The sequence below is a fragment of the Heteronotia binoei genome, chromosome 20 (genome assembly GCF_032191835.1).
Source record: "Heteronotia binoei isolate CCM8104 ecotype False Entrance Well chromosome 20, APGP_CSIRO_Hbin_v1, whole genome shotgun sequence".
Taxonomy (NCBI): domain Eukaryota; kingdom Metazoa; phylum Chordata; class Lepidosauria; order Squamata; family Gekkonidae; genus Heteronotia; species Heteronotia binoei.
The window spans coordinates 38244675-38261743 of record NC_083242.1 but is presented as its reverse complement, the minus strand read 5'-3'; the positions used below and the strand labels follow the sequence as shown (position 1 = coordinate 38261743).

Genomic DNA, 17069 nt, shown 5'->3' with positions numbered 1-17069 from the left:
CATTTGACTTTTCCTACCTAAATGCAGAAAGTAGGGCCAACTCTGGTCAGGTACTCAGATGGGAGACCACTAAGGAATAGAGTTACTACACAGAGGCAAGCAAAGCACTAGTTTGTCTGCCCTGACCCGAGGACTCCAGGCGAGCTCAATCTCTTCAGATCTCTGCAGCTAAGCAGGGTTCATTCTAATTAGTCGTTGGGATGGGAGACCACCCAGGAAGCCCAGGGCTGCTACATGGGGGCAGGCAACGGTGCCACACCTCTGCTTGTCTCGGTCTTGCCCTGAATGGCCCAATCTCACCAGCTGTCAGGGTCGGCTCTGGCTCCCACCACTGCTAGAGAAGAAGTCCTGGTTATAATGACAGAGTCCACCTTTCACAGCAGCCACTTCCTCCAGGTGAACCGATCTCTGACACCTGGAGATCAGTAGAGATCCCAGAATATCATTGTTGCTAGATACAGCTGTACCTTTACAGGGTTGAATCCTGCAAACATTTCATTATGAGAAGCTGTGGCTAAGTCTTGTGATTAGGTAGAACTCAAAGAGCGTCTATAAAATAAAAGGTTATAAAGATGCAGATTCCCTAACAATCGTAAGTAGAAATCCCAGGAGATCGCCAGTCAACCCCTGGAGCCTGGCAACCCTAGTCATATTTTACAGTGAAGGCATGCATATTTTTCTTTCTTTCTGGGAGAAGCCACAGTCCTAAGCAATACCATATATTCAATCCACCGCTGCCATGATTTTCTTTGTCCTTGCATCAAAAAGTTGCCGATTTGTTAAACAGAGGGGCAGCGAAGAACTCTAGAGGTAACCCTGCATGAAGGCCCATCTCTCCACATTAGACAACCTTATAGCTCTAACTAGCTATGATACCAAGAGATTTGTGACCAGTCTCCCAACTGCAGGGAGAGGCAGGGCAGGGCAAACCACCGCTGGGCAGCACCTTTGGCCTGGAGAACCCGACCGGGCCGCCCAAGCCAGCTGCTATCTGAGGTCCCTTTCCTCCTCCTCGCTCAGCAGGCCAGTGCGAGGGAGGGAGAGCGGAGTTGCCAAGTCCAATTCCAGAAATATCTGGGGACTTTGGGGGTGGAGCCAGGAGACTCTGGGGGCGGAGCCTGGAGCAAGGGTATGACAAGCATCATTGAACCCCAAAGGGAGTTCTGGCCATCCCATTTAAAGGGACCGCACAGCTTTCTTTCCATAGGAAACAATGACGGATGGGGGCTCACAGAACTGGACCCCCTGGTCCAATCCTTTTGAAACTTGGAGGGTATCCTTGCAAGAGCCACTGGATGCTATGCTGACAATTTGGCGCCTCTGCCTCCAAACAGCCCCCCCAGAGCCCCAGACACCCGCAGATCAGTTCTCCATTGTACCCTACGGGAGTGGGTATCCCTAGGGAAGAACGGAGCGCCCAGCAGACATTTCCCTCCACCCCCCCCGCCCTCCAACCCGGGGGATCCCGTGCCCGGCTGGGGGTTGGCAACCCTACAGGGGAGAGCCGGAGCGCTGCAGGGCCTGCCCAGCGTGGCCCCCCTCCCTTCCCTCACCTGCGGGGGGGGGGCGGCGGCTGCCCCAGCTCGAGGCAGCGGCGTCCGGCGGGCTGTCCACTGGAGGGTCCGGTGCGGCGGCCGCTGCGCGACGAGGCCCGGCGACGAATCCTCTCAGCTGCGGCAGCGGCGGGCGGGCCCACCCCGCAACAAGGCGCCGCCCCATTGGCCGGCCCCGGCGGAGGCCCTCACGTGACTCCTGGCAGCCGCGGCGGCGCCATCTTGGGAAAGGGACGAGAGGGCCTCCCCGCTCTCTGCGCATGCTCAGCAGCCTGGACCTTTCCCCTGCATCTGGCAGATTCTCTGCGGCTGCGCCACGGGGAGTGCTGCGGTTGCCAACCCCCAGGTGGGACCTGGAGACCCCCTGGAGTTATAATTTGAGTTCTCAAGCATAGTTTGCATCCAGGCCCATCTTTAGGGGGTTTGTTTTTCTGAAGGGATGCTAATTGAATTAACAAAGCATCGGCAATAGGCATGAGACATCACCCTATGGGTCTGGAACAACTTGGTGCTTGTACCTTTACCTTTTTAAGCAACAGGTGAGGGGATCAGGGTCAGTGTTCCCTCTAAGCTGAATCAGCATGAGCCAGCTCACAGATTTTTAGCCTCCGGCTCGCACCATTCCGTTTTAGTTCAGGAGAAATGGCCCCAGAGCAGAATCATTTATACAGGAGCTCACAACTTTAATGCCAGGAGCTCACAAAATGGAATTTTTGCTCACAAGACTCTGCAGCTTAGAGGGAACATTGGTCAGGGTACCAGGAGAGAGTATGTCTGGCATGAGCTGAGAGCGGGCGCTGTTCCCACCTAGTTACAGTCCTGCTTTAAGACAAACAAGGTTTAATTCTTCTAGGTATAAGCCGTTTTGGGCATGCGGACTTCTTAGAAATCAGCTCCTCTGGAGGAAAACAGCTTCTTTGGAGCGTGGACTCTACAGCATCATATCCCTGCTCAATTCCCCCCAAATCTCCAGGACTATCCTGGTCTGGAGCTGGCAACCCTACGTGACTGGCCAAAAAGCAGGCTTGCCCCTCCCATTGCACCACCGGGATCTACACCTGGGGGGGGGGGGGCTGGACAGAGAGGAAGGCTGGCAGTCACACACATCCCACCCACCCCCCCCGCCTTCCCTGAAATCCAGAATTAGACCTGCTCCGCCCCCCCTCACAGAAAAACACACTAACGTTAGGATTGTCAGCTCCAGGTTGAGAAATTCCTGGTGACTGCAGGGGTGGGGGGGAGCTAAGCAGGGATGTGATGCGACGTGGTCTGTGCTCAAAGCAGCCATTCCTCCAGAGGCACTGCCCTCTCGCACCGGAAGATCAGTTGGAATTCTGGGAGATCTCCAGGCCCCAACAGGAGGCTGGTAAATAAACTTTCAGTACACTTAGCACTCATTCGCAAGAAGAAAACGAAGATATTGGATTTATATCCCGCCCTCCACTCCGAAGAGTCTCAGAGCGGCTCACAATCTCCTTTCCCTTCCTCCCCCACAACAGACACCCTGTGAGGTAGATGAAGATATTGGATTTATATCCCGCCCTCCACTCCCAAGAGTCTCAGAGCGGCTCACAATCCCCTTTACCTTCCTCCCCCACAAGACACCCTGTGAGGTAGATGAAGATATTGGATTTATATCCCGTCCTCCACTCCCAAGAGTCTCAGAGCGGCTCACAATCCCCTTTACCTTCCTCCCCCACAACAGACACCCTGTGAGGTAGATGAAGATATTGGATTTATATCCCGCCCTCCACTCCAAAGAGTCTCAGAGCAGCTCACAATCTCCTTTCCCTTCCTCCCCCACAACAGACACCCTGTGAGGTAGATGAAGATATTGGATTTATATCCCGCCCTCCACTCCGAAGAGTCTCAGAGCGGCTCACAATCCCCTTTACCTTCCTCCCCCACAACAGACACCCTGTGAGGTAGATTAAGATATGGATTTATATCCCGCCCTCCACTCCGAAGAGTCTCAGAGCGGCTCACAATCCCCTTTACCTTCCTCCCCCACAACAGACACCCTGTGAGGTAGATGAAGATATTGGATTTATATCCCGCCCTCCACTCCGAAGAGTCTCAGAGCAGCTCACAATCTCCTTTCCCTTCCTCCCCCATAACAGACATTTAGCAGGGGCTGAGAGAGAGGTGAGAAAAAAGTGTGTGCGTATAGCGGTCCATCGCTTGCAGAGTACGAAATCGGGAGTGAAGGCAAAAACGTTTCTGCCAGCATCCACCACTGCAAAGCTTACGGGCTGGCCCTTGAAGCGGTTTCTACGAACCGCAAAAGCAGGAGATGGGCACAGTGGATCGTGTCCCAAAACTGCAGTCTTGCATATGCTTTTCACACCGACACCACCCTTTGGCACAGCAGTGCATTCAAGAGTAGCAGTGTTCTCTCTCGCTGTCCTACTTTTAAGCGGTGACTTAGTTCACTTTAACAGTTTACCAGCTGCAATGCCGTGCAAAAGTCTACCAGTTACAAAATATTAAAAGTTACCATAATTGGTCAGTCGCAATAACTATCTCCTGGGGGAGGGCAGGAAACTGAATTTGTCAAACAGTATCTGGAAATGAAACGGCAGAATAGTGATAATTTCTTTCTCCCCCCACACCCCGCATTTTAGCCGCAAATGCCCAACTGCTACTTTCAAAGCAAAAAATCTGCACTGAAAAGGGACAATGTATATGCAGCCGCATTCACACGATAGGCCAAGAAGTGAACTGGAAGCTCACCTGACTTTCACACAAGCTTCATCCAGAATTTCCACTCAAGAGGAATGGGGGGGAGGGGGGGTGGATTCCCTACCCGAAGGCACCGCTGCTCAACCCGTCATTCTAGCTGGACAGTAAGAAAAACCCACCTACACTGACCCGGCCTCTTGTATCTATACAATCGGGTTTATTTTAAAAAAGACTGTTCCATTTTAATATCTGGCAGTGGCGCCACTGGTTCACTCTTGGTAGAAAAGAGCTCTCTGCAGACATCATGAAGTAGCGCTGCATGTGGAGACAAAATGTTTCCCAAGGATGTCTGTTTCTCTGCAGGAAGAAAACAGCTTCGCCAGTCCAAGCTCTGGGGAAGTCCTTTCAGTGGATGGGCCGGTAGGGAAAGGCCATGCCTGGTATGAAAGTCTGCACGGGGTGAGCAGGGAGAGCTGGGATGGCCGTGTGAGCCGGATATCCCAGCGGAGGCGTGTGGATGGGGGGGTAAAACCCTGGCGGCAGAGCAGCGTGGGACGGCTGTTGGACCGGGCCCGACACCACCAGCTGGAGCAGGCTGCAAGGAAAACAGAGAAGAGGGAAGGAGTTTGGCGGTGCACAGAGAGCCTAAGGAATGAGATGGCTGCTATGCCCCCTGCTGGCGGGTGGGCAGCCAGTCACCAGGTGGGCAACCGAGGGCTTACTTTGGACACAAAAGGCTATGCAGAACAAAGCCACCTGTCACAAACCAGCGCAAATACTCACAGCACAACCACCAGGCAAGGCTACCACAACATGCCAATTAGGAGCACCAGGCAAGGGCACCACAACCACCAGGCAAGGGCACCACAACATGCCAATTAGGAGCATTAGACCACAGCGTCATTGTTCAAGCAGGAACGAGTAGTACTCTGCTGTCTCACGTCTCCTCCTTTGCCCATGGGGGCAGAGGCCTGGCGCCCATGTCCCCCTACAGAGCACACGGCACAATTTAAAGCAGGAGTCCCAACACCTCCCCTGGTGCCTGCCGTGAGTTTTTATAGAAAGTGGGTGGGGCCAGGCGGCGCTTTTGTAAAGCAAGGCTTCTGATTGGGTACTGGAGATGTGATAGACTGTGCAGGTTTTTAAAAATGCTGCTCAGGCAGCAGCTGCCCCCACAGCACGAGGCTCTGCACTGTGGGGCAGGACAACCGTTTCGTGGCTGCTCTCACACAACAGGGCCAGAATCCCAAAGGGGCCGAAAAGGGCTGGTGACCCACGCTTTACAAGGTTCCCCTTCCAACACACAGAGGCAGCGTCCTTACTTGTTGTGCGGCAGTCTGGAGCAGACCGTCCTGAGGTCCTCTGAAAGAGAGTGGGAAAAAAAATCTCCTGAGGATCTGTCGCCCGGGGGAGCTTCTCAGCAGAGGCGCTTTCTCCTCCGAGGCTGTGCCATGGGCCTCCTGGGCCCACTCTCGGGGAGCCCACCGCCATCAGCAAGCTCTGAGCCAGAAGGTCCACCTAGAAAGCCTCATGAGCTTGTGGATGAAGGGAAAAGGGAATGCCCGGGGACCCTGGCAGGCAGAAGGGGCAGAGACAGAGAGAAAATCGAGCACAACCCCCTGATCTTTCAGCCAGGCACACCTGCTGACAACCAGACTTGTAGCAGAGCTGCAGACCACCCAGGTCTCCTGCACCCTGCATTTCTCAGGCCGCCCCCGGAGCCTTGTGTGCAGTTCTGGAGGCCTCACTTCGAGAAGGAGGTGGACAGAATGGAGCGGGTGCAGAGGAGAGCCACGAGGATGACCAGGGGCCTGGAGACCAAGAGGAAAGGCTGAGGGACTTGGGAGTGTTCAGCCTGGAGAAGAGGAGGTGGGGGGGGGGGGATAGGATGGCTCTTTAGAAGCCGTTGAAGGGCTGTCCCTTAGGGTAGGAGGGCAGGGAGCTGTTCCTCTTGGCAGCAGAGGAGAGGATCACAACCGTGGGTCTAAATGAAGGGCAGGAATGTTCCAGCTGCAGATGAGGAAAGACTTTTTTACAGTCAGAGTAGTTCAGCAGGGGAATAAGAACATGAGAGAAGCCATGTTGGATCAGGCCAATGGCCCATCCAGTCCAACACTCTGTGTCACACAGTGGCCAAAAAATTTATATATACATATATATACACACTGTGGCTAACAGCCACTGATGGACCTCTGCTCCATATTTTTCCTAACCCCCTCTTGAAGCTGGCTATGCCTGTGGCCGCCACCACCTCCCGTGGCAGTGAATTCCACATGTTAATCACCCTTTGCGCAAAGAAGGACTTCCTTTTATCCGTTTTAACCTGTCTGCTCAGCAATTTCATCGAATGCCCACAACTTCTTGTATTGTGAGAAAGGGAGAAAAGGACTTCTTACTCTACTTTCTCCATCCCATGCATTATCTTGTAAACCCCTATCACGTCACCCCGCAGTCGACGTTTCTCCAGGCTAAAGAGCCCCAAGCGTTTTAACCTTTCTTCATAGGGAAAGTGTTCCAACCCTTTAATCCTTCTAGTTGCCCTTTTCTGCACTTTCAGCTCCCTAGGGAGGTGGTGAGCTCCTCACACTGGCAGTCTTTAAGCAGTGGGTGGACAAACACTTGCCGGGGATTCTGCAGGCTCCTCCCGCACTGAGCAGGGGGCTGGGCTAGACGGCCTCTGAGATTCTTTTCTATCACTCCACCACTGCAGCTTTCTATGAGCGCCAGCAGAGTCACTTGCCTGCAGCTTGTCCCCTTCACCCGCGATGCTCCCCCACCCCCCTCTGCCCTGCCCCCTCCCTCTGCTGCTTCCCCGGCCACCGACCTCTCGTGCAGAGCAGCGCCCCAGCCGCCATGACCACCTGCAGGGCTTGGGCCAGCCGGTCGAGGGCCAGCTCCACCTCCTGGGAGGCGTATAGGGGGTTGAGTTCGTCCGAGAGCCGGCTGATGTCGTCCACGAGGGCCACCACGTGGTCAAAGGGCACCAGCCCCAGGCGGCCGTAGAGGTTCTTCTCGGTGAGGTGGCCCTGCAGCAACATGAGGACCTGCAGGACGCTGAGGTGCAGCTTGGAGCAGAGGGGCTGGCAGTCGCTCTCGGGGGCTGAGCCCTTGGCCTGCTTGCCCTCCGGGTGGCCGTTCGCCAGGGGGGGCTTCCTGCGCTTGTAGGCCAGGGGGGCTTTCACGCACCAGCGGATCAGGCCGCTGAGAGGGGTGAGCTCCAGGAAGCCGATGGGCAGGCTGGTCGCGATGGGCGTGTTCAAGAAGGTGATCAAGATCAGGCGCGGGTCTTCGAAGATCCACGAAACGACCATCTCCAGCAAGTCTGCGGGGGGGATGAGCTCGTCTGGAAAGAAGGGAGACGCACCGCTGAAGGAACCCCACACATTGCAAGCCCCCGTGAGGGAGAGAGAGGGAGACCTTTTTTTCTCTTTGCCAAGGCCCTTGAGGATACAGCAAAGGCCCCGCAACTCTTGCTTCCGCCCACAGAGAGAGGAACAGCAAGGTGGCGAAGCGAGCTCTCTCACCAGGAGAGGCCCTGGCAGGTCTAGACAGACCCACCCCCCCAGCACCGACTCTCTCTTCTCTCCCTTCCACCCCAGCTGATCAGGCCACCCTCTGCGCTTCGTTGTGGTGTGGAGCCCTGAAGGTCAAGATCCCAACTCAGACTATCAACCTCGCTTACCCCATAGGGCTGATGCAAAGGGAAAATGGAGAAGGGAAGGCTGGCAAGTAGAAAAACGGACTGCAATTGCAGCAAATCAATCAATATTGTGGGCCTTGTTCTTCCTAAGGCAGAAGGCGCTTCCACACCTGATGTGAGCACTGCGCCTCCTCGCGCTGAGGGGACAGGGCGGTACCTGAGGACATGTCGTAGAGCACAGTGACTGACGTGATGAACTGGCAGCAGAAGCGAGGGCTGGCGCTGAAGATCTGCTTCAGGGTCTGAACGGAGCCGGGCACCAAACTGCAGTAGTCGTCCACCAAGGCCTGGGCCAGCCTCACGCAGTAGACCGTCGGGGTTCGCTGGAAGAGAGTTCCAAACGCTGGCAACGACCCACAGAGAGGGCAGGAGCCGTGTGACGCCACTCAGCTCAGCCTCTTGCACAATGCAGAGCAGACTTGCCTTTTGCCTCAGCTGGGTGGCGGGACTCAGGCAGCCTTCTTCTGTCACCTGCAATCCCCACCCCACCCCCCCGCGTCAGTGAGATAGGCTGAGGCTAAGAGTTTCCTTGTGCCACTTGGAGAGATTCTTCAGGATGCACATTACAAAATATAACAACACACAAAAGAGGGGATTGGATAAACCCGTGGAGCAGAGGTCCATCAGTGGCTCTTAGCCACAGAGCATTGTTGGAACTCTCTGTCTGGAGCAGGGATGCGCTGTATTCTTGGTCCTTGGGGGGGGCAAGAGTGGGAGGGCTTCTGGAGTTCTGGGTCTACTGATCAAACTCCTGATGGCACCTGGGTTTTTTTGGCCACTATGTGACACAGAGTGTTGAACTGGATGGGCCACTGGCCTGATCCAACATGGCTTTTCTTATGTTCTTATATTCATAAGATTTGCTAAGAAAAAATGGCAGTACTGAACACAGTAACTCATACAGAGGGGCAACATAGGTGGATTTAAAAAGTTAAAGGTGGTCCCCTGTGCAAGCACCAGTCGTTTTCGACTCTGGGGTGACGTTGCTTTCACAACATTTTCACGGCAGACTTTTTACAGGGTGGTTTGCCATTGCCTTCCCCAGACATCTACACTTTCCCCCCAGCAAGCTGGGGACTCCTTTTACTGACCTTGGAAGGATGGACGGCTGAGTCAACCTGGAGCTGGCTACCTGAACCAGCTTTGGCTGGGATTGAACTCAGGTCATGAGCAGAGGGCTCCGACTGCAGTACTGCAGCTTTACCACTCTGCGACATGGGGCTCTTAAAGAGGTGGACTGCAGTGGTTCAAAAAGAATTCTCTGCTTAAGAAGAGCCCTGCTGGATCAGACTGGTATCCTGTTTCACACAGTGACAAATCAGTCACCAAACCAGGCATCAGGGCCAAAACCTTCCCTTGAATGCTACTTTCCAGCACTGGTATTCAGAGGTTTACTGCCTCTGGACATGGCGGTAACTCTTAAGTTACCACGGCTAGTAGCTATTGGTGTGTTTCAGGAAAGAGTCTGTCATGTATCGACAACTGAGGGGTGACATGATAAAGGTTTACAAAATTAAGCATGGGATAGAAAAGGTAGAGAAAGAAGGACCTTTCTTCCTTTCTCACAATACGAGAAGTGGGCACTCCATGAAATTAATGAGCAGTCAGCTTAGAACGGATAAAAGGAAGTCCTTCCTCAGCCAAAGGGTGATTAATACGTGGAATTCACTGGCACAGGAAGTGGTGGCAGCTACAAGCATAGACAGCTTCAAGAGAGGACTGGATAAACATACGGAACAGAGGTGGCTATTAGCTGTAAGGTACAGATGGAACATTTTGTCTAGGGCAGTGATGCTTTGTATTCTTGGTGCTGGGGGGGGCAACAGTGGGAGGACTTCTTGCCCCATTGGTGAAACGCCCGATGGCCCCTGGCCACTGTGTGACACAGAATGTTGGACTAGATGGGACATTGGCTTCTCCAACATGGCTTCTCTTATGCTCTCTTGCTCATGGCTATACCTACATCCACATGGCAGCAAACTCTATAATTCCTCATTGTCTCACACAGAAGAGAGTTAAATCAGAGTTGAAAAAACAGACAATAAAGTTACAAAGGTCAACAGATGACTTAATTCAGATGCGATAATTATAGGATGGGGAAAACTTGTCTTGGCAGTCGTTGTGTGAAAAGGATCTAGGGGTCTTAGTGGACTGTACACTGAACATGAGTCAGCAGTGAGATGCAGTAGCAAAAAAGGCAAATGCAATTTTGGGCTTTATCAACAGACGTACAGTGTCCAGATCATGTGAGGGGATGGTATCGCTTTATTCTGCTCTGGTTAGACCTCTCCTGGAATATATGTGTTCAGTTTTGGGCACCACAGTTTAAGGAGACAGACAAGTTGGAGTGTGTCTAGAGGAGGGAGGGATCTAGAGACCAAGTCCTACAAGGAAAAGTTGAAGAAGCTGGGTATGTTTAGCCTGCAGAGGAGACAACCGAGAGGCGATATGATCACCATCTTCAAGTACTTGAAGGGCTGTCATTTAGAGGATGGTTTGAAGTTGTTTTCTGTTGCCCCAGAAGGTCAAACCAGAACCAACAGGTTGAAATTAAATCAAGAGAGTTTCCGGCTCAACATTAGGAAGAACTTCCTGACTGTTAGAGCGGTTCTTCAGTGGAACAGGCTTCCTCCTTGGGAGGTGGTGGACTCTCCTTCCTTGGAGGTTTTAAGTAGAGAATAGGTGGCCATCTGACAGCAATGCTGATCCTGTGAACTTAGGCAGATCATGAGAAGGAGGGCAGGGGTGGGGGAAGTTGTGAGTTCCCTGCATTGTGCAGGAGGTTGGACTAGATGACCCTGGAGGTCCCTTCCAACTCTGTGATTCTATGATTCTATGACTGAGTGATGCCTCAGTGGAAGAGGCTTCTTCGGGAGGTGGTGGGCTCTCCTTCCTTGCAGGTTTTTCAACAGAGGCTAGGTGGCCATCTGACAGCAATACTGATTCTGTGAATTTAGGGGGAAGTGTTTGTGAGTTCCCTGCATTGTGCAGGGGGTTGGACTAGATGATCCTGGAGATCCCTTCCACAGGAAGTGGTGGCGGTTACAAGCATGACTTGTATGACTGTTTGAGTGATTCCTCAGTGGAAGAGACTTCCTCCTCGGGAGGTGGTGGGCTCTCCTTCCTTGGAGGTTTTTAAGCAGAGGCTAGGTGGCCATCTGACAGCAATGAAGATCCTGTGAATTTAGGGGGAGAGGTTTGTGAGTTTAGAGCAGTTCCTCAGTGGGACAGGCTTCCTCCTTGGGAGGTGGTGGGCTCTCCTTCCTTGGAGGTTTTTAAGCAGAGGCTAGGTGGCCATCTGACAGCAATGAAGATCCTGTGAATTTAGGGGGAGAGGTTTGTGAGTTTAGAGCAGTTCCTCAGTGGAACAGGCTTCCTCCTTGGGAGGTGGTGGGCTCTCCTTCCTTGGAGGTTTTTAAGCAGAGGCTAGGTGGCCATCTGACAGCAATGAAGATCCTGTGAATTTAGGGGGAGGTGTTTGTGAGTTCCCTGCATTGTGCAGGGGGTTAGACTAGATGATCCTGGAGATCCCTTCCACAGGAAGTGGTGGCGGCTACAAGCATGACTTGTATGACTGTTTGAGTGATTCCTCAGTGGAAGAGACTTCCTCCTCGGGAGGTGGTGGGCTCTCCTTCCTTGGAGGTTTTTAAGCAGAGGCTAGGTGGCCATCTGACAGCAATGAAGATCCTGTGAATTTAGGGGGAGAGGTTTGTGAGTTTAGAGCAGTTCCTCAGTGGAACAGGCTTCCTCCTTGGGAGGTGGTGGGCTCTCCTTCCTTGGAGGTTTTTAAGCAGAGGCTAGGTGGCCATCTGACAGCAATGAAGATCCTGTGAATTTAGGGGGAGAGGTTTGTGAGTTTAGAGCAGTTCCTCAGTGGAACAGGCTTCCTCCTTGGGAGGTGGTGGGCTCTCCTTCCTTGGAGGTTTTTAAGCAGAGGCTAGGTGGCCATCTGACAGCAATGAAGATCCTGTGAATTTAGGGGGAGAGGTTTGTGAGTTTAGAGCAGTTCCTCAGTGGAACAGGCTTCCTCCTTGGGAGGTGGTGGGCTCTCCTTCCTTGGAGGTTTTTAAGCAGAGGCTGGATGGCCATCTGACAGCAATGAGGATCCTGTGAATTTAGGGGGAGGTGTTTGTGAGTTCCCTGCATTGTGCAGGGGGTTGGACTAGATGACCCTAGAGATCCCTTCCAACTCTGTGATTCTATGACTGAGTGATGCCTCAGTGGAAGAGGCTTCCTCGGGAGGTGGTGGGCTCTCCTTCCTTGCAGGTTTTTCAACAGAGGCTAGGTGGCCATCTGACAGCAATACTGATTCTGTGAATTTAGGGGGAGGTGTTTGTGAGTTCCCTGCATTGTGCAGGGGGTTGGACTAGATGATCCTGGAGATCCCTTCCACAGGAAGTGGTGGCGGCTACAAGCATGACTTGTATGACTGTTTGAGTGATTCCTCAGTGGAAGAGACTTCCTCCTTGGGAGGTGGTGGGCTCTCCTTCCTTGGGGGTTTTTCAACAGAGGCTGGATGGCCATGTGACAGCAATGAGGATCCTGTGAATTTAGGGGGAGGGGTTTGTGAGTTTAGAGCGGTTCCTCAGTGGAAGAGACTTCCTCCTCGGGAGGTGGTGGGCTCTCCTTCCTTGGAGGTTTTTCAACAGAGGCTGGATGGCCATCTGACAGCAATGAAGATCCTGTGAATTTAGGGGGAGGGGTTTGTGAGTTTAGAGCAGTTCCTCAGTGGAACAGGCTTCCTCCTTGGGAGGTGGTGGGCTCTCCTTCCTTGGAGGTTTTTAAGCAGAGGCTAGATGGCCATGTGACAGCAATGAGGATCCTGTGAATTTAGGGGGAGGGGTTTGTGAGTTTAGAGCGGTTCCTCAGTGGAAGAGACTTCCTCCTCGGGAGGTGGTGGGCTCTCCTTCCTTGGAGGTTTTTCAACAGAGGCTGGATGGCCATCTGACAGCAATGAAGATCCTGTGAATTTAGGGGGAGGGGTTTGTGAGTTTAGAGCAGTTCCTCAGTGGAACAGGCTTCCTCCTCGGGAGGTGGTGGGCTCTCCTTCCTTGGAGGGTTTTCAACAGAGGCTAGATGGCCATCTGACAGCAATGAAGATCCTGTGAATTTAGGGGGAGGGGTTTGAGTTTAGAGTGGTTCCTCTGTGGAAGAGACTTCCTCCTCGGGAGGTGGTGGGCTCTCCTTCCTTGCAGGTTTTTCAACAGAGGCTGGATGGCCATCTGACAGCAATGAGGATCCTGTGAATTTAGGGGGAGGGGTTTGTGAGTTTAGAGCGGTTCCTCAGTGGAAGAGACTTCCTCCTCGGGAGGTGGTGGGCTCTCCTTCCTTGGAGGTTTTTCAACAGAGGCTGGATGGCCATCTGACAGCAATGAAGATCCTGTGAATTTAGGGGGAGGGGTTTGTGAGTTTAGAGCAGTTCCTCAGTGGAACAGGCTTCCTCCTCGGGAGGTGGTGGGCTCTCCTTCCTTGCAGGTTTTTCAACAGAGGCTAGATGGCCACCTGACAGCAATGCTGATTTTGTGAATTTGGGCAGACCATGAGAAGGAGGGCAGGGGGGAAAAGTTGTGAGTTCCCTGCATTGTGCAGGGGGTTGGACTAGATGACCCTGAGGATCCCTTCCAACTCTGTTTGTTCTGTGTGCCTTGGAGAGCAGCAGACCTGGAGAGGGGCTGACTTGGCTCTAGTGCCTGGGAGTGGCTCCTGAGGGAACCTGGAAGAGACGGGGGGGGGGATGAGTGTGGCTGAACTCACGCAGCAGTCCTGAACTGTGAGTTTCAGTTTTGTTTTTTGCGTATCTTGTCTCTGCTGCTAGTCACCCATGAGCTCCATAAGGAAGAAAGGTGGCTAATAACGCTTTAAAGAAATAAATACTATCTCTGCCTCAGGACTTGAAGGGAAAGCATGCCTCAGCCAATCAGAGGCAAGTAGCCTTTTCTCTGCCCTGCAAGAAGGTGCTGCACAGCAGCGGAATGCAGAGCAGGGAGTTGTGGTGGTGGGATCCTGCCCCCAGCACATGCCCTGGCCCAAGCCTCACCTGCAGCCAGGAAGCCGCGCACTCCAAGACCGGCACTCGGCACACGGCCACCGCCATGGAGACGAGCTTGCCCAGCAGGGCCATCCTGCAGTCATCCGCCTTGTTCCCTTGCGGGCTGAAGAGGGAGGAGAAGATGATCTGCCGGACAGAGTCCTTGCTTTGCTCCTGGAAATAATTGCACATGATCTCCAGCAGCTGGAGCTCCTGAAGTGAGTTCAGTCTCTGCAAGCATAAAGAAAAAACATCCTTTGCTGTTCGCCAACCCTCAGGGGGCTCATGTGAAGCTGTCTTGCAGTGAATCAGACCCTTCATCCATCATAATATTGCTGACACAGACTGGCAGCTGCTCTCCAAGGTCTCAGGTAGAAAAGGGCCTTTCCCCTCACCCACTCTCTCATCTGTAACTGGAGATGCTGGGGATGCAACTTTATTCTGTATCTGACTGTGACAGCTAATGATGATGATAAATTCAATAGATCCAGGTGGACAGCTGTGTTGGTCTGAAGCAACAGAACAAAGTTAAGTCCAGTCAGGAACCTTTAAGATCCACAAAGTTTAATTCAAAGTATAATAAGCTGTCGTGTGTACACGCCCACCTCTGCAGCTAACAATGAAATGGGAGAAAACCATTCAAACTTATAGACAGAACTGAAAACCAAATCAGCATATAACATGATGTAGATGTTCTGAGACAAAGCAGGGACAACCAGCCAAGGATACGGAGCCAACAGCTGCATGGGATAAAGGTAGAGGAAGAAGTCCTTTTCTCCCTTTATCACAATACAAGAACTCGTGGGCACCCAATGAAATTGCTGAGCAGTTGGGTTAGAAAGGATAAAAGGAAATTCTTCTTCACTCAAAGGGTGAGTAACACGTGGAATTCACTGCCACAGGAGGTGGTGGCGGCCACAAGCATAGCCAGCTTCAAGAGGGAATTGGATCAACATCTGGAGCAGAGGTCCATCAGTGGCTCTTACTCACAGCATATTGTTGGAACTCTCTGTCTGAGAGTGTTGCTCTGTATTCTTGGTGCTTGCGGGGTGGAGGCACAGTGGGAGGGCTTCTAGTGTCCTGGCCCCACTGGTGGACCTCCTGATGGCACCTGGGGTTTTTGGCCACTGTGTGACATAGAGCGTTGGACTGGATAGACCATTGGGCTGATCCAACAGGGCTTCTCTTGTTCTAATCTCTAGGGCAGGGATGCTCTGTATTCTTGGTGCTTGCGGGGTGGAGGCACAGTGGGAGGGCTTCTAGTGTCCTGGCCCCACTGGTGGACCTCCTGATGGCACCTGGGGTTTTTGGCCACTGTGTGACATAGAGCGTTGGACTGGATAGACCATTGGGCTGATCCAACAGGGCTTCTCTTGTTCTAATCTCTAGGGCAGGGATGCTCTGTATTCTTGGTGCTTGCGGGGTGGAGGCACAGTGGGAGGGCTTCTAGTGTCCTGGCCCCACTGGTGGACCTCCTGATGGCTTCTTGATTCTTTTTGCCACTATGTGACACAGAGTGTTGGACTGGAGGGGCCACTGGCCTGACCCAACAGGGCTTCTTCTCTTATATTCTGTATGGATCCAATGAAGGGGGAACAACAGTGAAGCAGTAAATATGTCAAAGCATGTGCCCTGTGTGTACACGAACGTGGCTGTTCTCCGAGGTGCCTGCCTGGCCCCTCCCTGTTGACCAAATGCCCGGGGAGGGATCCTGCAGCCAGACGCGTGTCCCCCTCCCTCTGCGGCCTACCTTGGCGGGGGAGGCGGCGGGGGCGCTGCCGGGGCGGTCCTTGCTGGGGGGCGCCTGGAAGACGAATTCCTCGAGGAGCTCGACGGGCCCCTTGTCCACGATGGGGAGGGGCACGCTCTGCAGCTGGCTGCTGAAGAAGATGTCCAGGTGGTACAGCACCTCCTTGGCCGCGCTCAGGGCGTCGCGCCGCAGCAGTGAGAGCCGGAAGTCGCTCATCGTTCACACGTGCGCCCGGGACGCGTGTCAGGCGCCCGCTCCCCTCGCGCCGCTCCCCGCCCCCCCTCCGGCAGACACGGCCGCGATGACGACGACGGCGGCCGCCGAGGGCCAAACGTGACTCGGCTCTGCGGCGCCACCTGCCGGCAGCCGGGGGGAGAGCGGACTTGGAGGCTTCTCTGTGGGCGTGTCCGGGGGCGGGGCTTACCCCTGCGCTTCGGACCTATCGACGCGGCTCCCAGCTCCTTTGTGACGTCACAATCGCCGCTCTATCGTCATCATTATCATCGTTGTTCTCGTCACCAGCAACGACCTTCGCCGCCGCGCCGCCATAATATTAATAGTAATAGAACAAAGTTGGAGTCCAGCATCACTGTTAAGACTACCAAGGAGGGTTGCCAAATCCAACTCAAGAAATATCTGGGGACTTTGGGGTGGAGCCAGGAGACATTGGGGGCGGAGCCAGGAACAAGGGTGTGACAAGCACGATTGAACTCCAAAGGGAGTTCTGGTCATAAAGGGACCGCACACCTTTTAAATACTTTCCCGCCATTGGAAATAATGAAGGACAGAGGCACCTTCTTTGGGGGGCTCATAGAATTGGACCCCCTGGTCCGATCCTTTTGAAACGTGGAGGGTGTTTTGAGGAGAGCCTTTGGATATAATGCTGCAAACTTGGTGCCTCTACCTCAAAAAACAGCACCGCCCCCCCCCCCGAGCCCCAAATATCCACAGATCAATTCTCCATTATACCCTATGGGAACCAGTCTCCATAGGGAATAATGGAATACCCAGCAGGCATTTCCCTCCCCCTCTACTTTCTGATGACCCTGAAGCGGGGGGAGGGCCTCCAAACCGGGGGTCCCCTGCCCCCTCCCACCTGGGGATTGGCAGCCCTATCAACAAGCTTAATTCTGAGTATACACTTTCACACGCAGTGGACTTAAACTCTGTTTTATTTGTCAACCAACAGGGCTGCTGCTACTGCTTAGTGGTTAAGAGCTCAGGAGACTCAGGTTCAAATCCTCCGCTTTGCCACAGAAGCTTGCTAGGTGACCTTGGGCCAAACGCAACTTCTACCAGCCTCTGTTGTCAGGGCAGAATGGAGGAGAGCTGGACTATGCTAGTTGCTTTGGGGTA

The 17069-nt window shown here is 53.4% G+C and overlaps 1 protein-coding gene across 1 annotated transcript; it reads right to left on the bottom strand.

Moving 5' to 3' along the window:
- Window positions 1-4432: 4432 nt before the first annotated feature.
- Window positions 4433-15969, bottom strand: INTS15 (integrator complex subunit 15). The gene is made up of 6 exons (XM_060260896.1): window positions 15714-15969; window positions 13973-14194; window positions 8093-8258; window positions 7060-7578; window positions 5558-5597; window positions 4433-4830 (listed from the first exon to the last, which is right to left on the bottom strand). Exons 1-6 carry the CDS (start codon window positions 15927-15929, stop codon window positions 4641-4643), a joined length of 1353 nt encoding a protein of 450 aa, XP_060116879.1. The 5' UTR covers window positions 15930-15969; the 3' UTR covers window positions 4433-4640.
- Between the last annotated feature and the right edge of the window lie 1100 nt (window positions 15970-17069).